Source organism: Sceloporus undulatus, chromosome 1 (assembly GCF_019175285.1).
Source record: "Sceloporus undulatus isolate JIND9_A2432 ecotype Alabama chromosome 1, SceUnd_v1.1, whole genome shotgun sequence".
In the NCBI taxonomy this organism is placed as follows: domain Eukaryota; kingdom Metazoa; phylum Chordata; class Lepidosauria; order Squamata; family Phrynosomatidae; genus Sceloporus; species Sceloporus undulatus.
In genome coordinates this window covers 157,398,188-157,422,950 of record NC_056522.1, presented here as the reverse complement: position 1 = coordinate 157,422,950, position 24,763 = coordinate 157,398,188, and the positions used below count along the sequence as shown (strand labels likewise).

General features: G+C 38.6%; 2 protein-coding genes across 4 annotated transcripts in view; both read right to left on the bottom strand.

Moving 5' to 3' along the window:
* The window catches only part of FGF18 (fibroblast growth factor 18), a 650,869-nt gene that overhangs the window by 495,687 nt on the left and 130,419 nt on the right, over nt 1-24,763 (bottom strand). The window lies entirely within an intron of this gene.
* The window catches only part of RANBP17 (RAN binding protein 17), a 242,905-nt gene that overhangs the window by 201,217 nt on the left and 16,925 nt on the right, over nt 1-24,763 (bottom strand). For all 3 annotated transcript variants that reach the window (XM_042464644.1, XM_042464725.1, XM_042464814.1), the window contains exons 4-12: nt 24,576-24,742; nt 18,728-18,793; nt 15,174-15,278; nt 12,115-12,280; nt 8,927-9,000; nt 6,353-6,472; nt 5,587-5,733; nt 5,109-5,281; nt 2,849-3,042 (exon numbers count right to left, since the gene is read on the bottom strand). In XM_042464644.1, the coding sequence (XP_042320578.1) occupies nt 2,849-3,042; nt 5,109-5,281; nt 5,587-5,733; nt 6,353-6,472; nt 8,927-9,000; nt 12,115-12,280; nt 15,174-15,278; nt 18,728-18,793; nt 24,576-24,742 (1,212 nt within the window). The remainder of the gene's footprint in view (nt 1-2,848; nt 3,043-5,108; nt 5,282-5,586; nt 5,734-6,352; nt 6,473-8,926; nt 9,001-12,114; nt 12,281-15,173; nt 15,279-18,727; nt 18,794-24,575; nt 24,743-24,763) is intronic.

The window sequence follows — 24,763 nt, the reverse complement described above, 5'->3', positions numbered from 1 at the left end:
TGTCTTGTTTATACAAAAGTGTCTTGCTTTTTCTGGGAACTTTTTTTGGCCAAAGAGCAAGATTAAAATAGTAGAGAAGGAAAATTAGCAGAATTTGCAACTGCATTCCAGAGTTAAGACATAATCATTTTTTAAGCTTATTTCATGTCATCACCTAGCATTCAAGAATCTCAAAAGAGTACTTCATTAGTCCGACAGATTTGTATTGAAGCAGCAGGTCTTTCATATATTCATCAAAGAACAGTAAGCAAAGTGTAGGGATAAATGGAGGATGCATAACAATGGGGAAATAAGTTTTTGGAATTCCCACCATTGTTTACTGAATAAGGTACTAATTCACGCATGATCTGAAATGATGTTAGCAGTGGGGCAGCTACACTGGGAATTTGTTGTTGTTGTTGTTGTGTACCTTCAAGTCATTTCCCACATATCGCAATTCTAAGGTGAACTTATCACAGGGCTTTCTTGGCAAGATTTGATCAGAAAGTATTTGCCTTTGTTTTCCTCTGAAGCTGAGAGACTCTCTCCCAAAGTCATCCAGTGAGTTTCCATGGTCAAGTGGGAATTCAAACCCTGGTCTCCCAGAGTCCTTGTCATAGTCCAACACTCCAACCACTATGCCTCATTGGCACCCAATTATTCAGGATGGTAAAATCCAAAGGAAGTTTTGAAGAACACCAAAGATCTCTCAAACTGGCCTGCTGGACAATAAACTGGCAAAAGGTCCTACATTCATATTGACAATTAGTATGTACAGTAATAGCATCAGAACTGGCTGTGAATAACAAGAAATAAATCTTTTGAGTTGTAATGCATAGCTCAAAGGGAGTAAAGTTAACTCAATTAGTCTGTTTGGATAGCACAACTAATTAGAATTCTCACAAATTCTGTCTTAGAACAAGCAACCAACTGATCACCCCTACTACAAATAAGACCAGCTACTCGGAATCACCTTCTTCCGTACAATCCACCCCACGCACTTAGTCCTCTGGGAAAAACCTATTAAGCCAATAAAGACGAGATTGCCAGTGGTTACCTTAGGATATTTTAACTGGCTTCTCCCAAACTATGGAATGGCCTGTCAGAAGAGATCCGGAATATTACCAACCTTGACAGCTTTAAAAAGGCTGTCAGGATGCATCTCTTCCAACAGGCCTTCCCTGAGTAACTCACTTGGTCACCCACTGATATGGACTATCATACGGAGAACCCTAGGATGCTCATCTCTCTGTCGTTTGATTGTTTGGTTTAATTAATTTAGACACTACAGTGGTGCCTCGGGTTACGAAATTAATTCGTTCCGCCATTCCTTTCGTAACCCGAACATTTCGTAACCCGAAACACTAAGAGAAGGCTTTCCATTAGCACTGGAAAGCCTATAGCAGCATTTGAATTTCGCGCCGAAATGAATTTCGTAACCCGAAAAATATTTCGTAACCCGAAACAGTTTTTGCCAATCCAACTTTTTCGTATCCCGGAAATTTCGTAACCAGATCATTTCATATCCCGAGGCACCACTGTATTTTATTATTGGCTCTGTGAATTATAGGTTGTTGTTTGGAGGGAGGGATAACATTTTGGTTTTTTGTATTGCTGCATTTTATGATATTTTACTTCATTGCTGTGTTTTTTGTAAACCACTTAGGGAGTGCTTAAGTGCACTGATAAGCGGTATAGAAATGTACTTGTTATTGCTATTTTACTGTTTTATTGTTATATTTTACTGTGCTGTAAAAGCAGCCTCAATCCTGCTGGAGAGCCGGGGGGAAATAAAATTTCTATTCTATTCCTATTCTATTCTACTCAAACCACAGACCTTTGGGGGTTTCTTTGTTTAATAACATAGCCAACCTTTACAGGACCCAGCATTCTGGCTCATTTCTCCCACAACAAGCCAAACAAAGAATCCTAGAAGCAGCCATCAGTTCTTTCTTCAACTAAGGTCTATGTTTAAAGGCCAGAATATCACCTCTTGTAAACATGTAGTGAGAGTGATTGACCAGCATGCTCATGGACAGTAAGCCAGGATTGCACCAGAAACTTTACATAAAACATGAGAACTACCTGTTGATATAGCAATAGCCAGGACATTATCTGCAGTTAAATAATGCATCGATGCCTCCATCACTGGAGATGTGTGATTTGCCCATGGTGATACATATCTTGATTACACCCCATTTTGTTTATTGTAATCATATAATCTATGTGGGGTTGCCTTTGGAAAACATTTAGAAACCTAAATGAGTCAAAAATGCTCTAACTGGGGATGGTTAGAGGGAACAGATAACTCTCACTGCAATAGTTTCATTCCATTTTCAGACACATCTTAAAATGCTTGTTATGGTTTTAAAAAGCCAACAGGATTTTGGTCCAGAATATCTAATAGGCTCCATATTCCTATATGCACCTCCCCACATTTTGAAAATCTTGGGGAAAGGCTTTCTCTCAGTCCCACTACTTTAACAAGCAAGTATCATGAGGCCACAGGAGAAGGCTGTATTCAGTGGTTGTTCCCAGGTTGTGCAACTCTCTTCCATGGGAGGTTAGGCTGGCCTCAGATCTGCTCTAAATATCTGCAGGTAAAATCCTTTTTATTTATACAGGATATTGTCCATTAACTGGTTGTTGCTGTTTTTAATTCACTACTATCTGATAGTTTATTTAATTGCTTTTAATTATGTGCATTGATTTTAATAATATTTTGTTTTAATCTATGCTGTAAACTGCCCTGGAAGAAAAGTGTAATATAAAATAAATAACAAATTATCCCCACCTGTGCCAGCAAAGTTTAGCAGTAGAAAAAAAGTGGCTGCCACTAATTATATTTGAAAATATAATGCATACTAACCTTCTTGAATTGAGATTGCCAGGGGATTTCTACTAGAAGACTGCAACAGCTTCTGGTAGTTTTGTGCATTTTGGTCAAACAGCTGTACAAGAAGAGCACATGTTTTTTCATATTCACATCTGCTAACTGTACACAGTTGCTCCAGCTGCTGGAATACTGTGGCTGTATCATCCAAGGGATCATCCAAGCCATCCCTAGAAAATATTTTTTAAAAGTAGTATCATTCTAGGCAATGTGAAAAACAGTACAGTGCTTATTATCCTTTGATTTTGTGGCATGAATTTTAAGTCTTCTAGTTTACGCTTTTATGTTTTTACCAAAAAACTACAAATTGAAATCAACAGTATTCCTTTTGTTGTGTATTTCAATGTTTTTGATATTCAAAATGTAACCTATTACATCCAACAGTAAGTCAAAGATTCGTTTGGATAAAAATGTGGATATACAGTTTATAAGCAAATGGGAAAATAGAAGAAAACTAGAGACATGTATGGAGTGTATATTGTTATTAGGAGTTGATGATTCTGGAATTATTGGAATTAGAAACTTTCTGCAAATATAAAAAAGAAAATGTTTATTAATTTTTCACGCAGACTTGTAAACCAATCAAGATAGTAGGATAATATATATGAGATGAAGAGGATAGAAATATAGTTAAGGAGGAATATGATATGAAATGCTGTAAACACAATAACAGGAACAGGAAATGTACAGTGGGAGAGGTGGGGTATAGGGGAGAAAAGAGATGTATATGATAAGACTATGTAAAAAGGACTATCTCCTTTTTAAATGTGTAAATATTAAGAAAGATTTAATTTAAAAAATGTAGCCTATTATACCCACATATTAAACTGGAGTAAACTGATTACAGTAACATTTTTCTTGTCACATCTGTATGTAAATGAAATCAATACAGTTGCTAATCCATGAAAATAAAAATATACACAAGTGAGGAGGTGGTGCATACAGGAACATGCAGACCACTGTATACACCTGTCTGTATCTCACAGATATAACTGGCCATGTCACTGAGCTTGACACCACAAAATTTGAAAGTGTGCTATTAATTGTTGCACAAGTTGCAGTGTCAACTTTCAGGTTGAAATTCAAAAGGGGGGGAGTATCACTAGAAAGGGGAAGCAGTAGTAACACATCAGGAAATAAAGGCTTGTTGGTATTTTGTGCCTTCAAGCTGTTTCCAATTTATGGCGACCCTAAAGCTATGAACCTATCATGGGGTTTTCTTGGCAAGTTTCTTGAGAGGGGAGTTACCATTGTCATCTTCTGAGGATGAGAGAGTGTGACGGGCCCAAGGGCATCCAGTGGCTTTCCATGGCCAAGTGGAGATTCAAACCCTGGTTTCCAGAGTCATAGTCTAACACGCACCACACTGGCGCTTGGAAATAATGGCAGATGCCTCAAATATTGGAAATAATGTTAGATGCCTCAAAATCTGAGTCATTCATGCACAGTTTCAAATCAAAAAGTCAAAATTCCAAAGGGAAAAGCTGCCTTGAAACATAAAAGAGGAACCTGTCATAAATTATTGGGACATGATAATATGTGTGTTAGTGTGTGTGTGTGCGCGCGCTTTCAAGACATCTGTCAGCTTGGCAATTCCATGAATTTTATAGGGTATTCTTAGGCAAGAAAAACTCAAGGATTTACCAGTTCCTTCCTTTGAAATATAGGCTAAAGCACCTGGTATTCATTGATCTGTCCAAGTACTAACCAGGACTGACCCTGTTTTAGCTTCCAAGATCAGATGGGATCTAGTGCCTTTAGCCAACACCTGAAAACTTGGTTATTGCCTAACCAGCAATGCCCAGTTGAAAGTCAAAATTCCAAATAAAGAGCATCTAGGAATCAAAACAAACAAACAACAAAATGAGGTTATCTGCTACAAGACATCAGGGATTTTTTTTAAAAGAACCAGAAAACAGGTAAGGACTCCCTAAGGTACTGCTGCTAAGATTCCTGATGCAAGAAAAAAGTTAGGAAACAGGAGAGGGCTGAAGTAGTGCTGCTAAATGGCGAAAAGGTACTGCTAGAAAGATTCTTGGATGTTAAAAAAAAAGTCAAACAGGAAAACAAGAGTCCTCATGGACTCCTTTTGAGGTATTAGGTACAGACCAAAGCAGTGCTCGGTAAACTTCAGCTAGTACAAAATAAATATACATGTAAAACACAAATACACGTGTAAAAACATCAGGTTTGAAACAGTACACCTCTACCCATGGAGACTACTACTCTATGTTACCTTATAACCATAGGGACAGATTCCAATCTAGAGGTAATGTATGCCTTTGTAATCTCAGGTGCATATGAATCTAAGAGATGAGGTTCTGATGATTTCACAAAAGGTACCGAGGCAACCATTCTCTGCCAAAGAGTTAGCAAATAATGAACACTGTTTGGTGTACATTCCCAATGCTAGAAAGAAACAAAATGAGATTTTCATTAGAACATGTTCTAGCCCAATGTGAGCAATTACAAACATTGTAATATACACACCATCGCTATTTATTTTTTCTGTTTATGCCTCAATTAAAACCAAAGCCCTGATGTTCTGTAAAAATGTAAAATGATAAGGAGAGCTGGTGATCTCACAGAATGTTACTTGGCACATGATTTAAGACAACATTCATTTTTTAATAAATCCAGCATGATTCAATGCAAGTACAAAGCTACCTCCATGTCTGCAATAAGACCATGGAACATTTCTATTACTGCCTTACCTGCAAACTAGTGATGGTGAAACTGGCTATTAGTCTAATAACTTCTGGGTAATCTTTCACAACGACCAATTCCCCCAGTTGATAATTAGTTTTCAGTCGAGCCAAAAACCGACAGAATTCATGATAGTTACCAGGGTCAGATAAGCCCTAAAGTACAACAGAAAGTCAAAATTAAATTACAAATCATTGTCTTTAGTCTAAAAATACACACAGATATACTTTACAAACAGTAAATAATTTTGCACAAAAACACCTACCAAGAATAGCCTGCATGTCCTTATCCTGAAGGATAAATTAGAGGGGATTTAATTATCTTAAGGAATGATTTAGATGAGAAATAAAAGTTAGGAGAGAGGATGGAAAAGGGGACTATTTACATGACTTGTACAGACAAACCAAACACTAATTTTAAAAGAAAAAAAATCCAACAGGCAAGGTTGAAATCCAGATGAAGTTAACTCCATGTGGTAGATGATCAGAAACCAGGCAACAGCACTGCAGCAGCTGGCTGTCTCTCTCTGATCCTATGAATATTAAGTATGTGTGCATCCATGTGCCAACTAATGTTATAGCCAGACAACAATGACAGATGTCCTTCATGCTGCAAACAATAGATTAGCATTCCTTAAACACTTCTTAAGGATTTTTTTAAGACAGTCATGTAATCATTTTAGTTGCCCACTGTAAATTGCTGTTGGGCCACAGTTGACTAATTTCTCTGAATCTTCTAAATCCAGAATTGGGGATAAAGTTGAAAAATATTTACCTGGGGGTTTTCAAGTATTCTTTTTACTCCTTTGATAAGATTACTAAGATACTTGGCACGTTCTGGGTTGCTAAATAAGGATCGCCTTGTAGAAGCAAATTGAACTAAGCAGGAAAGTGCCTAGAAAGCAAACAAACGTTTAAAGGATTTAATATAAGAATGTAAGACCACAACTGAATCAGACCAACAGCCTATCAAGTCCAACATTCTGCTTAGCCAACCAGATGCCTGTAAGCAGCCCACAAGAAGGACATGAATGCCACAGGACCATCCTGCTCTGTTCCTTCAAAATGGACGTTCAGGGCCCATCCATCTAGATAGGAAAAAACAGAAAGTCTCTGATTTTGTTCCTTTCCTTCCTGATTGGGTATGTGTCATGACATCCTCCCCATTCTAAAAGATTCCCAGGGAATTCCTAGCACTTACAAGGACCTTCTATTCCCACTCCTCAGGTCAGTTTAAATTAACTCAATATTTTTCAAAATGAAATTTACCTCTCCATGGCCATCTGTTTGAATTATACTGGAACTAATTAAAGTGGTCACCACCAAGAAACATAGTGACGGTTCCCAGGACAGAAGATTGAACAGAGATCATGTAAAAAAAAAGAGGAATGCTAACAATAAAAGACATTGATCCTAATGCTTAACTAATGTAATATAATACTAGTGTAATACTCTAGAATAATAATTTAAAAGAACTCAGTGGAAATTGGTGAAAGTGAATTTCTGAAATGCTATCTGAGCCTAGATGTGACACTTTGATCAGTGGGAGGAAAGGAGGAAGAACACAAAGCAGGGAGCAAGGGAAACCCATGGTATTTCAAGAAATAATTTTGAAAACTACAAATACCCAAGTAAAATAAACCATGGAAACTCTTAGTACTTTCCAGGACTTTTTTCCTGTCTGGAAAAGCCCTCAAAGTCATATTGTTTCCGATAACAGAAGTAATATGCAGCCACCATGACTAGCAGATATCAATAGCCTTATCCACCATGCACTTATCTCATCCCCCTTTAAAGCTATCTAAGCCTCCATCATGGAGAAATCACTTCCACATATTTTCTATGTACTATGAGAAAAGAGCACCTCTATTTATCCCTCTGAAGCCTGCACCATTCAACTTCCCAAGATAACCCCAGATTTTAGTATTACAAGAGAAAGGAGGCTTAGAAGTCTTTCCGTTCACTTGAATAATGTTACACACCTGTCTTAATGCTCATTTCCCAACCAGATTTTTTTTCAGTTAAAAATCTGCATACATTTATTGGAATACAAAATTTGTATTTGGAACCTATAAATCAACTATCATTTCAAAAGCAGCAAGCTCCTTGCCACTCTGCCAGATTATTTTTGTTGCATGGGAACCAATGATCAGTGTACTGTATATGGAACATATTTAAAATTTACAAGTTGACGTTTGGCACAGTCCCATATGGACAAGACACCAGCTAGGAAAGATGGGACTTGTGCAATGTCTCCTCACAAAGGCAGAATAATGACACACAGCCAAGTGAAAGTACAGTATGACATTCCAGCAATATCTGCTCTGTTGTTACACTATAGTACATGGGTGGTTGCAGCTAGGGTATTGCAAGGCTAAAACTTAGCAGAGAATGGATAAGTGTAATTACCCTACCCACCATTTCAAAATAAGGGGCTCCCTTGCACGAGTGCTGCCTGCAATGCACAAAGAATACATTCACTCAAAATGCAACCCTTAACAAAATGGATTGGCTCAGGCAGCAACCACACTCCACAGTACATATACATTCACATACCAAATTTCCCTCATGTTGAAGGTACTCTCAACAAATCTAGTGATTAATTACTGGCCAGCATAAACAACACAACTGTAACAGAGGTCAACAACTTGCATAACAATACTTGCAATATCACTCTTGCCTCCACCATGGTACTCTGAATGTACAAGAGTATGCAAGGAAAATAAAAGAAAGTTGGGAATATTACTGAAATAGCAGAGCATTCAGCATAAGCATCCAAACATTCAAGGACAGCAGAGCCCCACAGAAAAGACCACCCACAGGCATCTTCTGTTGTGTCTCCCAATGAAAAATTCTACAGTTCTACATATGCAACAAGGGATTCAAAGACAAAGACATGGAGGGAAGGCGCAGGCCTATCACAGGTAAGAAAGAAAGGTCTAAAAACACTACATGATTTTCTGACAGTTGGTTGGGGCTTCCTCTACCTTCTTACTGTTTAGAGGCAAGGGGGAAGGCAATTCAGTTGCTGTGGGATCTGCTATGAGACTACATACACAGCATTCTGCAAAGCTGCTGTTGACTGAATACAGGGAGGCATCGTAGCTGTCATCCTGTTGACATTACAGAACAGGGCTCATTAATTTCAATTACAGTTGTGTGCATTCAGCTGTCTCTAGACTGTAACAAAGACCTACTGTAGTAGAGAAGCAGAAGTAAAATTTAAGAAAGGACCACCAGTATGTGTGTTGTTTTTTGTTTGGTTTCTTTTCATTTAACATGTGCGGGTAAATAACAACTTTTCATAACAGACTTTCTTCTATTCAAAGATCATTTAAGACATACTTACTAACTGAGACAGCATTGGTGGGAGGGAATGATACAGATCAAAAAAGAGATCCAGGGTCTCTGGTTCCAGGAAAACTGAGAAAGAAAAAGAATAAAATAGGCATCAGGAGTGCTACAGAATAACTATTTTTCACTAATACCACATATCTATTTAAAAAAACAAACATAAATGGCTATCATTTAGTCAGCATGAGTAGAAAACAAGCTGCATTGATCAAATAACTCACAGCCAAAATGAAATGTTACAAAACAGAAAGATACAACAAGTAACATCTACTTAGCGCTCAAGCCACATTATACATTTTCTAGCTGGTGCTTATTTCAAGTAGTCAATTAAAATTCTACTATGTTATGTCAAATATTTTGCAGTGAATATTTTCTTTTACGTGAAACAGGCTGTTGGAGAGGATGTTCCCAACTCCATTCTCAATGTTTACCTTTACACGTGTGTATGTATATGTGCCTTCAAGTTGCCTGTCAACTTATGGCAACCCCACAAATTTTTCACAGAGTTTTCTTAGACAAGGAATCCTCAGAGGTGGGTTTTACCAATTGCTTCCTCTGAAATATATCCTATAGCATGTGGTATTCCTTAGCAATCTCCCATCCAAGTACTAATCACAGCTGATCCTGCTTAGCTTCCAAGAACAGATGGGATCTGGTACCTGTAGCATGTTAGGCCCTCTTACCTTTCTGTACCTGTTTCCATCCCTTTTCAACTACTGCCCCAGTGAGATGCTTTTCCTACTTAACTACTTCTAGTCCCTAGGACAGTGATCCTACCCAACAGAGCAACATCTTGACAACATCACAATGTCAGGAAGCCAATCAGATAAAACTGTAGGATGGTGTCACAAAGATAATGAAACTGGGGGCAGGTAGCACTGTCCTCAATTCTGAGTAGATTCCAAGTATGAGTCTGTGAAGTAAAACTCTTTTATCTTTTTGCAAACTTCCACCTATGACCAGGAAGGAGAATCCCACCAAAAGAAGCTGAATAAAATGTTCGTGACAGGCCAGCTTGCCCCTGTTTAAGCATAGCACTAAAACCTATCAGTGCTGCCACTTCAGATACAGATTCTTCTCTCCTCTGTTCATAATGGACCAAATACAGAAGACTGCCAAGGAAGACAAGTAATCACAAACCTCAGCATAATGTAGCAGCTCTACATATGGAAGTATTATATATACTCAACTATAAGTCTACCTCATGTATAAGTCAAAGGCAGGTTAGAGGGCCAAAATTATGGATCTTGATATGATCCATAGATAAGTCCAGGGTAGGTAACAAGGGATCTAAAGGATGAAACAATGGAAAATGGTGCCAAAGAACTTACAAAATTCCATCAGGCATAACCATTTGGGTTCACCCTTAAGGCTGGATGGGAGAGAACAGAGGGGGGAATCAGTTCATCCAGGACAGATTACACTCTTGCCTGTCACCAGGAGATGGTTCCATTTTAAATAAGAGTTTAATTATGGTACACTGACTCGAGTTTTTTGGGTCAATTTTTTTGACTAAAATTTCTAGACATATGCATGTACACAGTATGCCACACTGACCCAATTGCCATCCCTGGACCTAATGTAGAGCTACTGAAGCCCCACACCACATATGGCCATTCTGTGTCTGGTTGAGAATGAGAGAGAGAGGGAGATCAAACCTGCACCTGGCTTTGTTCTCATAGCCAGAACAAACATATCATCTGCTGAGGTCTGCAGAGGTCTCAAAAGTGTTCTGATGTTACCTCTGCTTTCATTTTTGGCTGATTTTTTAATACAGATCTTTCTTCTTTTCTATGTATGTGGAAGCTACGTTTTAAAATATTTTTTCAGCAGTTTTTGAAGATTTGCAAGCATTTGTTGTTGTTGTATGCTTTCAAGTCATTTCTAACTTTCAGCAACCCTAAGGTGAACCTATCATGGGGTTTTCTTGGCAAGTTTCTTCAGAGGGGGTTTGCCATTGTCATCCTCCAAGGTTGAGAGAATACGCCTTGCCCAAGGTCATCTTGTTGGGTTTACACGGCTGAGCTGGGATTTGAACCCTGGTCTTCCAATGTCCTAGTCCAACGCTCAAACCACTATATCACACTGACTCTCACAACCACCTAATTATTGTTGTTGTTATTGAATCAATGAGTCTAAAGGGCTTGTGGGATGTCCTCAGAACTCAAGGAGCTAGAGGAGAAAAAGAGGATGGGGGCTGCATGCAGGCCACTTACCCCATCCCTCCATTATAGCCACACAACACAACAGATCACTTTTGCTAATTCAGTATAATACATACAAGCTTATTTGTACAATATTCCACAACATACTGACATTTTACGCTAAAATAATTAAACCTGGAAATTAATACAGAGCTGGTAAAGAAAGTACTTCTTACACAGCTTTCTCTCTGAATGTTCATTTTAAACCCTAATCAAGCTGATGGTACATTTTATGCCTCCAATGTCATACATTATTGTAGAATTCACATGGAACTGTAGAGCTACAAAGCAGGCATTTTACAAAATGTCACCCAAAGAATTTATTTAAAACAATGTACAGTGTACATTGTATTCCTTAGGAGAAAAAAACAGTAGTACAGTATTATTAAGATTAAAAAATTATGATGATCACCTCCCCAAGAGTTGACAGCTACTCTAAACAAGTATTCCCCTATATGTGAACATGTTTTCTGCTACTGGGTGTTAGGGGTGATGTCCTTGGTTGTACACCCACAAACACTCTTGTAGACAGGTGGCATAGTTTATACACTACAACCCACTAGAATTGTTGCTGGTATCTCAAAACACCCCAAATTAAGCAACCTTGTGTGGGATTCAAATTATTTTTAAAAGTTCCCAAAATGTTACAACTGACCAAATAGTATTAAGTGTATTCCAGCATAATTAGTTTGAACCAGGCATGTGTTGAACTAGCAATATGAATTCTACAGAACTCAAGTTTCTGTTCCCAGTCTTATGGTTGAGGGGGGAAGGAGGGGCAGGCATTTCTGTTGTCTACTTCTATTTGAAAAGTTCCCCCATCGATGCCATTACCTGATAAAATAAAAGGCTGTTCAGCTGCATGACAAAAACAAGAAAAGCTGTTCCATTGACTTTAGATAGACTGAGCTTCACTTTTAGCATTGTTATAGATAAAAGACAAAACATTCAAGACTACTATAAGTAATTATGCTCTTACTTGATCTCCAGTTTGTTGGAATCTGTACAGTACACAGGTCATCTGCAGATTCATCTGCTGAACTGCCAATGAAGTCATAATTAAGACAATTGAGGACAAGTTTCAAAAGGTACATTGCTAAATTTTGTTGTTGCTGATCCTGAAGAGTTAATGGTTTTGCCAACATCTAGATGCAAACATATAAAAATATGTATAAGTAATGAACATATTTCAACAAAAAGCAAATAACATGCTTTAAGTGCAGCATGAGAAGTTAAGGATTTTAATACAAAACATTATCATGTTTCACAAACTTCCATGGAGGCAACATAAAGAAGGGGCAGATGGAGATATGAAAGAAAAGAAAGGTTGTCTGCTGTCTCTCTGCTTTCGATGGTCAATAATCAAAGTCCCTACTTTCAATGGTCAATTATCATATTTATCCCCTGATAAGGCTCACTGTAAGTTTAAAGTGCACAATCTCAGTGATTATATCAACTTTCTGCCACAAATATCTGTCTGCATTAGGCCTCTTAACTCTCTGAATTACACTGGAACAAAGTGTCTTATTTGTTACAACAGATGCATTCACATATAATGAATAACCAAGAATCCTGACTGCTTGGAGATGTCTCATACACAGGATTGCCATGAGTCGAGGCTGACTCGAGGGCAGCTAACATCAAGAAGGAGCTACGGAATAAACTAAAAATGCAACTGGATTAAAAACGTAGAAGTAGAAGTAGAAATAAAATCAAGGGAAATATCAAAATAAGCTGGAAAGAACTGGAAAGAACTGGAAAGAGAAACCAGAAGACAATGAATATCATAAGAATATTTAATCAAGACATTTCAATTCAATTTTGAATTGCCAATGGTACAACTCATTAAAAGCCAGAATCAGAATGGAAATTAGAAATATTTGGCAATATTGCAAACTGACACTATTCAGAGAATGAAAGAGAAACTATGGAGACTTTGTTGAGTGGAGAAATCTCACAGTGAAGTGGACAATTTAGCCTTCTTCCTCTTCTTGTGTTTTTTAGGGATAGCCCACATGCAACTCTCAGGTCAATATGGACTGAGAAACTGTTTCTACATATAGAGACGGTGTCAGTACCATTGACAGTAACAACTGCACAAATCTGTCCAAAGGACAGGACGTAGATGTGCAGGCAATTTCTATTTGTTAAACATGACATCAGCCCTCAATCTAGAAATTGAGAAAAAAACATTGGACAATGGTATTATATTTAATTACAGCTGCACGTCTTGTACTGGCAAAAAATTGGAAACTTGAAAAAATACCAGCTAAGGAAGAATGGATATATAAAATGATTGAATTAAGAGAATTGGACAAAATAATGGTTTAGGAAAATAAAAAAAAACTACGAACTATTGGGAACTAGAATGGAAATCATTCTCAAAATATTTACAAAAGGTTTGGGATGTAAAGAAATCTTTGTTATAACTGTAGGAAAATAAACAGACAACAGAGATTAGATATAAATGAAGGGAAATTGTATAAAGAATAGGAACAGATTTTGTTTAGGTGTAAGGAAAACAATGAGACAAGTAGCTGGTACTTTGATTTATGATAATGTTATACTTTGGTGGATAAGATACTTGGAACTGGATGTGAACTCAGAAAATAATGAAAAATTAGTAAACAATAGGGAGATTTCTATTGTATACTTTTTAAATTCTGTTATATTTGTATTTTAAAATATAAAAAATTAATAAAGATTATTTTTAAAAAACTGCACAAATCCATCCAAAGGACAAGATACAGATGTGCAGGCAGTTTCCACTGCCAATTAATGAATAGATACATAAACTGAAGGGCTCAGAGACCTCTGAGAGATGAAGCTGCATTAAAGGCCACATGCTTTGAGGTCGGGGCTTGGAGGGCCTGTTCCCAGAGTAGTGCTTTCAGATGGAAAGTGCAGTTACAGTGAGCCTGGGATGTGAAGGTGTGGCAATGAGAGCAGGCATTTACATTGTGAATTTCCCCAAGACAAAGAAGGCACTTAGCATGTGTAACCTTTTCTGGGATCATACCCTGGCAAGAGGAACATAGTTTGAAGGAAGCTGAAGATATCATTAACCAGAACAGTCCAAATCAAATGAAGGAGACAAAGCAGAAAACACCAAAATTTAGAGCAGGGGGCAAACACTAGAATACTGTAATTATAATAAACAGTCCAGGGCAAAAGGATAAAGCTTAGAGAGGCTCTTAATCAACTACTTGTGGTGATTGCAATGGATGAAAATGAACTGAGGTTTCAGCACTAGGGCACTCTATATACCAAGGGGAAAGGGCTTGACAACCACCCAAACACCAATTCTATAGCTTTGAAGCTTCGGAATTCACACTGTGCAGGTGCAGAGATCCCAATCTGTGTGAGTCACAGAGATAATGAAGAAGAAAAATGTTGGTAATGGTGAAGCAAGAATTTTATGAGTCTTTAAGATTCAGACTGACAAACAATTAGAACACGATGTGCCAAGCATAACTGTGGTTCAGAAAAAGAAGGTCTGGATTACCAATGTACCAATCTTGGCAGAGCAGAACTAAAGGTCAATAAAGGGAAAAGATTAAGAAACTCAGAGCCTCTGGGAAATGAAAACTGTACTTTTCGTGATGGTAGGTGCTCTGGAGGCAGTTATAAACAGACTAAAAATCTGAATAAAAATCACTGTAGACAAAAAGAAATATGTGGACAAATCACAACAACATAACTGATAAAAAGCATACTATCTGGAACATTCCATATTACTGAAGGATACCTCACTGATTCCTAGACCCTTAGATAGAATCTGAAGGGGGGGCAAAATTCCAGTTAGCAGACTGAAACCAAGAATAACTACTACAACTAATATTTAGTAGGTTAATTCATCATTATTCTATTATGCTTTGTAGTTGATGAAAATAATCAATATCTCATTTACATGCATACGAATCACACTAAAATGCAAAACACTTCCATGCCATCTTTTAAAAAAAGTTTTAATGAATTCTGTTTTGATGGTATTAAAAAAACCCATTCCTATATAAAATGTTTAGTGTTTAGATTTACCTCTTTCAGCAGTGAGCATGCCAGCATCAAAATATCTTTTAAGGTTGTATCACGAAACGAGGTAGCTATTTTACGATGTTTTGAAGAAGGCCTAGAATAATCAATCTAAAAAAAGATACAAGAAAAATTAAGTGTGCCTTCATTTTGATTTGTTAAAACACATTTCTTGCAGGTGAACTAGTAAACAAATTAACTATGCAGCAACAGTCTTGCACAAATTATTTAAGTTGTACACTATATGTCCATTCTATACATGTTTTTAGCTTTAGTTCTCTCCACTTTGTACTACATCAAATTTCCACTAAACACATAAATACTTACCTGGGGTTTAGTGTCAGTGTTCAGGGCAAATAGTCTAAAATTTCAAATGAATGGTGCAAAATAAGTGTTTAAGGACACAGTACGATTCAAACTAAAGGATTCAAATTCTAGGAAAGAGATTCCAACTAAACTTGAAGAACTTCCTGAAGGTAGGTCCTCTTCAACAGTAAAACAGATTATATCAGAAGGTGATGGATTTTCCTTTGAGATTTTTAAACAGGTTTGATGACCATCTTTAACTGTAGGTTCACCATTGTCAGGGAGCTAGACTAGATGACTGTTAGGATCCTTTCCTATTCTTCAATATTGTAATTCCAATGATTTTAGACATTCAGAAAGCCAGAAAGCCAAACCAATAGAATCCTAACCATAATATTTAGAAAGCCAAATTGATAGAATCCTAAGCTTAACTGAACAGCATCCCAAATGTCTCAGATCTGATACCAGAAGACTCTGCTTTGAAATATTCTGTTGTTATGTACAGCAGTTATTTCACCTGAAGCAAATGAAGTCTACCTGCTTACTAAGGAGGGCAGTGACAAGAGAGCAGATCTGGAGGCAAGTTCCTTCAAAGAAAGATGGCATGGGACGTTAGGTTAATCTGAAGGCACAAGGATCACAATTCTTCATGCAATAATGATAATAATAATGAATGCAAAAACAATCTAAAATTCTTTTTAAAACTCAGGATACTAACCCATAAATCTATAATGGCATCACACTAATCCATATCATGCAGGTTCAGCTCATAGAAATTGTACATAAGCATAACTCCCACCATTCTTAGTGGAAAGATTGTACTCCTTAGGAAAAAAAACAACCTCTGTGTCTCTGTCCTAAGTTTCCCTAGGCAAAGAAGGTGATCAGTAAAAAAGGAGGAGGTTGTCTATTGAGAATGCACATCCCTAGACCAGATTCAGCAACACTACTTTTCCACATGACGATCACTAAAATGAAAAAATGCTAAGTTACACACTATTACGAATCATATGTATAAATTCAAGCCTTAAAAAATCCAAATGAGGAACAAATGGCATTCTTTCTTGTGAAAGCTCTATGCAGGAAAGGAATGGTCTCCTGGGCCAAATTGTCTCCAGGACCAGGTATCACAGACTCTTCCTTTCTTACTGTAGCGAGTGGCACCATTTTCTCTGAATGGAAAATGCTTGTGTTACCCTAGTCTCTGGAAAAAAACAGAGACATTCTTCCATCACCTCACTCACATGCTGAATGATAGCAAAGCAATCAACAGGCGGACTTCTTGTCCAGTAGCTTGCTTTCCCAGTTGGAGTGGAGCTTAGAAAATAGCCTCAGTATCCTTTTGACCCTGCACAAACTAGGTTTAGACACACTGACTCAAAAAGCAGAGACCAAATAAAGCAACTTCCGATCACTTTGGGGGCGTAGTGTTTAGTTGACGCACACCCCCAAAGCAGTCGGAAGCTGTGCAAAAGCCACATTTACAGTGCAAGAGCTGGACCTTTTAGAAGCGGATTAATTCCACTCCTGCCAGAGGCCTGCCTGAGACTGTGGCAGTGGCCTGCTTTGGAAGTGGGACATGTGGCTGCCACAGTCCTGGTGGAATTGGTGCTGGAGCAACTAGGGGCTGCTCCCTCCAGGTCATGTGCTTCAGCCTTTTCGGCACTAAAACTGGACTATATTCTGCTTTGATTCCTTGCGAAAAAGAGAAATATAAATAAACTGTATTATTATTAGTATTATTATTATTATTATTGGCAAAATATTACCTCCCCTGGATTATACCTCAAAGCATATACAAGACTATTTGCATTAAGAGAAGCATTAACCTCACTGTGATCTACTACAATCCGATCCTCAGTGTGATGAATTGCAGCTAAAGGTGTCAAGCTGTGAAAAGCAAGAATATTTATGTGAAGTTGAAGGCTTTCGTGGCTTCATAGTTTTCAGTGGGTTTTTCGGGCTGTGTGGCCATGTTCTAGAGGATTTTCTGTCAGGGATGATGGGAGTTGTAGCTCTTCACCTCTGGCTTGAACTCACCACCTGGTTGTGCACCGCGCTGACCAGATTAGCCAGTGGTTATAGCTTAGCAGAGTTACAGAGAATAGGCTGAAGACCCTGACAAACTCTCCAAGCCTTCTCACTCTTGCTTCCACAGAAGTCTTCACCCTTCTTCAGGATCCAGCTGGTTCTTGTAGCTTCACTCAAGCCACCAGACAACTCAGTAGTCTTAAATAAAAGATCTACTTTATTCTACTATATACAGCTCCAAAACTATCCAACACAATTCCAATACAACAATACTCTACTCCTCACTATCCACTACTACTACCCACTCTACAACCCACAAAATACATTGGGATGCATAGTCATTATTATAGTCAATGCATGGTACCACCCACTGTTGTCTGTTTCCACCCAGTAGGCGTGTACACCATTCTCATTGGTTCTCTTGTTTCATCCTACAATTAGCGATTTCATCATCTCAGCCTTGACCACTTAACAATTGTCAGGTGTGTCCAATTATCCACTTTACATTTCTTGTCCTTGGCATTCAGGACTTGTTAATTGTATTACCATTTACACCTGTGTGGTTCCCAATTGGCTTCTGCTGAGTCACCCTGACTCTCACATACATGTTTTATTTCATTTACTGTATAACCCATGTTGCTTTTTCCTTGACATTTTCTTCCTGACGTTTCGCCAGCAGCTGTGGCTGGCATCTTCAGAAAATGCTCTGAAGATGCCAGCCACAGATGCTGGCGAAATGTCAGGAATAAAATCTTCTAGAACATGGCGACACACCCCAAAAAACCCACAACAAACTAAGAATATTTATGATCCTCAGTGAGCTGGGAGAGGGGAAGCAGAGCTAGTATTGGCAGCTGAGTGAGATAGTCTTTCTGGACTTTCTCCCCATTATGCTATCTCTCTATATGGAAGGAGTATTTCCTTGATATTTACCAAAGTGCACAACATCTGCACATTTGTATCCTCAAGCAGCGCAGTCCATGAAAAGTATGACCATTTGATTTGGCAAAGTGACACTGTTATTTGTTGTCACCATTCTCTTTAGATTCTTATAACTAATTCTAGTATAAACTGTTCCTATTTTGGTTTTTGGTTTCCTTTTTGTTCACTTTTTACAGCACAGATCTATTTACAGCCTTTTCCCTATCTTCATCATTGCAACACACTCTGACAATTTACAGACAACATTATAAAATAATTTTGAAAGGAGGAAAAGTACTTACAAAGTTCATCTCCTGAGTTAGTTCTGAAAGAATAATTACTCCTATTATGCAGTGGTCCACAGTTCCCTGTAATATGTAAAAACAAGTGTTTATATTCCAACATAAATGTTTGAAAGTTAGCTTAAATAAATAAATAAATAAACTCTCAACCTCCATCTGATCAACCTAAGAGTTTAGTTTTTTAGTTCTCAGTATATAAATATAAAAGAATAATATGTCAGTTTCTTGAGTTTCCATACTATTATTCCTCTGATTGACAGATGCAGAATCAGAAACACTAAATCTGCTGCCTTTCATCAAAACGACATCAGACATTTGGCTAGCTACACCTGACTAATCTTGCCTATTATATGGCTAATTTTGGGGGGGGGGGGCTTTTTAGAAGCAAGGATACCAAGATCAAAAGTAAACACAAAGGTGTCTTTTATCGACTGAAACCATGGGGCTAAACAGACCACCCCTAAGCCACCAGATTGGGGCCGCAACAACTACATGATGTGACCCCGATCTGGCCTTTCTGCACCATAGCTACCAGTGCCATGGCTTTTCTTCACTCCTTTGATCAGGGGTAGGCAAGCTTTTTGAGCCAGGGGCTGGGTTGCTGTCCCTCAGACAACTGGGGGGCCGAAGCCAAAAATTAAATAATTAAATAATTTTAAAAGAATTAAATAAATAAATAAACCAGGACAAATGTAGGACAAAATTTTCAAATGGAGGACACTTTTTTAAAAAACATATAGAGGACACGCAAAAAATTTGCTGATTTTTTAAAAAATGTTAATACAGTATAAATGCATGTTTTGGAGGCTTCTATAGACAATTGCCCCCCTAGCCCGCCGCTTGCCCCCCTTGCTTGCCGCTTGCCCCCCCTTGCCTGCCTCCTCCTGATAGGCCAAAGGTCCCACGCCCTCACGCGAGAGGCCAAAGGCAGCAGGACTGGGCGGGGGCCGGTCCCAAGGCCTTGCCGGGCCGCAGGTTGCCTACCCCTGCCTTTGATGCTGTGTCATCTGGATGCAGCGCCAGAGGAATGCAATGATGCTGCCTGCCGTGTGGCTTTATGCGGATGCCACACCCTCACTCCGCCCTGATGCCGGCCTTTATGGCCGGTCTGTCGAGAGCCCATATTACAATTAGGGAATAAAGGGCTATCCAATAGTCATTTAAGACTCTGAAGAATGATGTGGAATGTAATCTGTAAAAGCAGATCTGTAGTGTAAAAGCAGAATATTATAGAATAATGACTATAAAGGTAATGATAAATGAGGTTATAACTGTACAGATTTCAAACAGCTTCACTTATATACCACTTCATACTGAACTCACAGTGTCTAAGCGGTTTACAACTGTAAGCTAATTTGCCCTCAACAATCTGGGTACTCATTTTAGCGATCTTGGAAGGATGCAAGCCTGAGTTGAGCTTGAGCCCTTTTGCTGGTATTGAACTCGCAACCTTATGGTTTTCAATGAGTGGCTGCATTACAGGCATTTAACCACTGCACCACCAGGGCTCCTTTCATGCATACAGCGAAGGGTGAAAAAAGTAAGAGCCTCTTAAAAAATTAGGGACTCCAGCATTCTAATCATTTAAGATCAATCAAGAGGATTTCTCTAATACTCTCTTGGCAACTACTATTTTCTACATACAGTATAGATTACATGCAGCTGTATAATTACAGGAGGCAAAACAGCTGAAAGCATGACCCCTTTGCAGAAGGAATTGTTATAAAATCCTTAAATGGCACTCAGCTCTGACAAAAGGAGAATTGGATTGTTCATATAAATATGATTCTCACTGCATGTGAAGTTAGCAACATTACAACACAAGCAAAATAAACCTAAACAGCTGGCAACACTGACCAAGCCAAATAATTTCTGGCAGATGTTAACCTTTACACTATTAAAGACTGTTGTGTAACTTCAAATGCCCTAACTCCAAAGGGGTATACAGTATATGTTATTACTACGTATCTGTTAAGTCTGTGTCTTCCCTGTCACCCAAATTTCACCTCCCTTATTGATGACACCGTCAAATTAAATGAGCTACTTAATTAATTTCCCTTTCATTTGTCAAACAAAAAACTTAACAGTTTTGAGACAAAGTGCAGCATAGGTGAAAAAGCTCAAACAATTAGACAGAAAAAGAGGAGACACATTCAGAGACCCACAAGAAAACACCTCATTTTCTCATAGGGGAAATGATGAGGAAATGACTCCCCACTGCAACTCTTAAAATGGGCCACAACCCCACACACTGTGTTAAAAATATCAAATGAGAGACATAGGACTGTTCACAGCAACAGGCACAAATGTATGCCTGCTGGAGTATGGTGAGGGAGCAGTTAATGGAGGAAGCAATTATGCATGAGCAATACTGGAGTATGAATAGCTTAGGTGTTATAAGAACAAAAGGCTATCTTACACTGATTCCACTCCACCTCACCCAGAGTCACCTAAGGTGACCCAGCGTCACCTAAACCACCACTACCTTACCCTGGAAAGCTGGCAGCCTCTTTGCTTTATCAAACAAGGCAAATACACATATTTATTTAACCTGGATGGCTTCCCACTGATTGATAATCCAAATTCTAATATTTACTGCTGATCCACCTCTCTATTTTAAATGGTAAATTCAGCCCGGTATTGGAAATATTACTTGATTTTATTTCACAAAGGAAAGTAGTTCAGCAAAGTTTTGAGCTTGAATTTCTGTTCTTAAAGAATTAAATACTGCAGAAGTACACTGCCAACATTTTAATAATAAATGTAAAATCAAATTGCATTAATAAAAATACTGCCACAAAAGAGCCACAAGATTCTTCTCATGTTTATTTTTAATAAACCCAGGACTTTAAAAAAAACTTAACTTTCCAAATAACTCTGAAGGGTAGTAACTATCATAAATTATCAGGTTTTTCTCCTCATGCAAAAATAGTAACAATATCACATAATGGAATTTAACAACAGGCAGTATCATACTGGTTTTCACCATCAGCAGACTGGATGCTCTTTAATGGATGGGAGACTTATGGCCATACAGTAAGCATACCTACTTACTGTATATGCCAGCTGTGGCTGATGGGAGATGAAGTCCAATGGCATCTGGAGTATCAAAGGTTCCCAGCTCTGTCTTAATCAAACTCCGTCCCTTATGCTGTATCATGATACTAGCTAAATTGCTATCATTTATTCATTTTGCTACACAATTCTATCAAAACCACGCAGTATGAGATTTTGACTGCCAGAAGCAATAAAATGCTATGTGTCGTGGATGTCAAAGAATTGGCAGATAAGAAAGGAACCACACATACCACTTGGCTTGAATATTTTAGCTGCTGCAATCATTTACTTCCAAATAAATTTGTAAAGATTCCATGGCAACCATACTCCTTGCAAATACTACCTAAACTGAGATACAGTGATAAAATACATTCCCCTTTTCTAAATTAAAGAAGAGATTTCCCTGGAAAGAAAGGTGCGCCTGTATTTTTCGCCTTTATTTCCCTTGCCTTGCAAAATTTGAAACAAATTGTCTTTTTGTCTGTTTTTAAAACTCTTACATAGAAGAGGATAGGAGCAAGAAAATCTCTGCCATAAAAACTACACAAAGGAAAACCACAGGCAAAACCAACCAACTAGTTTTAATAATACAGTCAGCCCTCCACATTCACGGCCTTGACATTCGCGGTTTTGATTATTCCCGAGGCCAAGGCCGCTAACCCAGGCATTCCTCCTCCCTCTCCCTCCCAGGCTTTTCCTCTCAGGAGAAAAAGCCCAGAAGCCAACTCCTGTGTTTTTCTTGGCCAACCAGGCAACCGGCCAGGAAAGGGAAGAGGAGCCTCCATCTCTCCAGGATCTGTTCCCTGCCCCATCGCTCCCTGGGCTGTCCAGGGGGCAACAGAGCAGGGAAAGGGAGGAGGAGCCTCCTTCCCCCTAGGACCCTTTGCCTCCTACATACATAAAATACTCCCCAGGTTTGCCAAGAGAAAGCAGAGCTACAACATATCCATCTTTGTTCATGAGGCTGGCTTTCTTGTTAGCATAAATGGAAAACCTCGTACCACTTTCTGCATATTACCAGCGCACAGAAGGAGTGGTGATTCTGCCTAAACTAGAAATACATAATACAGTGGTGCCCCGGGTTACGAATGCGCCGCCTTACGAAATTTCCGGGTTACGAAAAAAATCCATTAAAAAAAACTGTTCCGGGTTACGAAGGTTATTTCGGGTTACGAAAAAAAATTTGGTGCTTTTCGGCGCTTTTTCGCACGAAATCGCGGCTTTTCCCCATTAGCGCCTATGGGCTTTCGGCTTGCGAAAGCCTTTCGGGTTACGAAAGCGGCAGCGGAACGAATTAATTTCGTAACCCGGGGCACCACTGTACTTATTTCTATTCTTCATGAAGAATTCAACTTCACCAGCATTACAACAGAAGAACCTCACCTTTTAAAGACATCAGCTATTCAAAACATTCTAATCTGACCAGAGCACTAGTCCTATGATTTGTTGAAAAGCAAATTCCTAAGAGAGCCAACATGGGTCAATGGTTTGAGCACTGGACTACAATTCTGGATTCAGTTCCCTGGTCAGTCATGGAAACCCATTGGGTGACCTTGGGTGAATCACACACTCTCAGCATCACCTTAAGGTAGCCATGTTAGAAATTACTTGAAGGCACACAACAACAACAACAGCAACATATCATTGCTTTGCTCCAGTCCTAAAAGCTAGCTCTATCTGAATTTAGTAGCAACCATGGCACAGCTGGACTGGTACAACCAATTTTTGCATCACCTGCTATGGAAAACTGTAGCAGCCCCATTTATCTTCCTAGTGAAAATGCATTACTTGTCCTTGTTGTTATTTGCCTTCAAGTTGATTCCAGTGACCCTAAAGCATACCTATCATAGGGTTTTCCTTTCAAGAGTTGTTCAGAGGAGTTTGCCATTGCTTCCCCCTGAAGTTGAGAGCATGTGACTTGCCCAAAGTCACCCAGTGGGTTTCATGGCCAAGCTGGAAAATGAACCCTGATCTCCACAGCTCAAACTCAAACCACTACGAAACACTGGCTCTCACTATTTGTATTACAAACCATTGTTTTTAAGTGCTACTCTGTGCACAGATTTTTGATCCAGCTGCATACTCATTTTCAAGTCTATAATTTCCAACGTTATTTGCTTATTGCCTCTCAGTATGTCAGGGCTTCTGAAGTGGTATCCAGAAAATAAAAACAGATAATACAAGTAAAAACACTCTGGAAAGAGACAGCATTTTTTTAAAAAACATTTTTTAAAAAGGTAACAACATCTTAAAGAATCTGGAAAAAACCCACCTTGGTTTTAAGGGCAAACAGCTGTATGAAATAGTGCAGTCTTGGACAGGTAACAGGAGATCAAGCCTAAATTGACTTCTGAGGGAGTTTCACAATTGAACCTCAAACTTAATGATATGCAAACATCTGTTCTTCTGTCTTTTAAGCAATGCTGCATCATATGATTATTTAGCTTTTTTATACACAGTCATCCCTCCATATTTGCAGCTTTGATATTTGTGGATTTGATTATTCATGGATTCCATTAATATGTTCTCTCTAGGATTGTCTAGGCCTCCAGTGCAACTCTGTGGTCAACTTTAACTAAAAGTTGCACTGAAAGACCATTTGTAGCTCCTCCAGTGCCATTCTATGGTCAGTGGAGGACCTAGAGATTCCTAGAGAGGTGTCCTCTCAGGTAAAAACAGTGTTTTTCTTATTTGTGGTTTTTCCATATTGATGGGGGTCTTGTTCCCCTAACCCTAGCGAATATGGAGGGACAACTGTATTTAACAAAAAGTCATTTTCAATTTTTCTTACCTGCAAAAACTTTTTAACATCAGCAATAATGTCTCTAAAGATGAGCTGGTCTTTTTCGACATCAAACCACCCCAACTTTGTGATCTTTGCAATAACCTGAACAAGAGCTTGGATCACAAAAAGGGCCAGCTTCGGTCGAGATGCAACATAGTTTAGTATGTAGTTTCCTGAATAAAAATACTCAATGT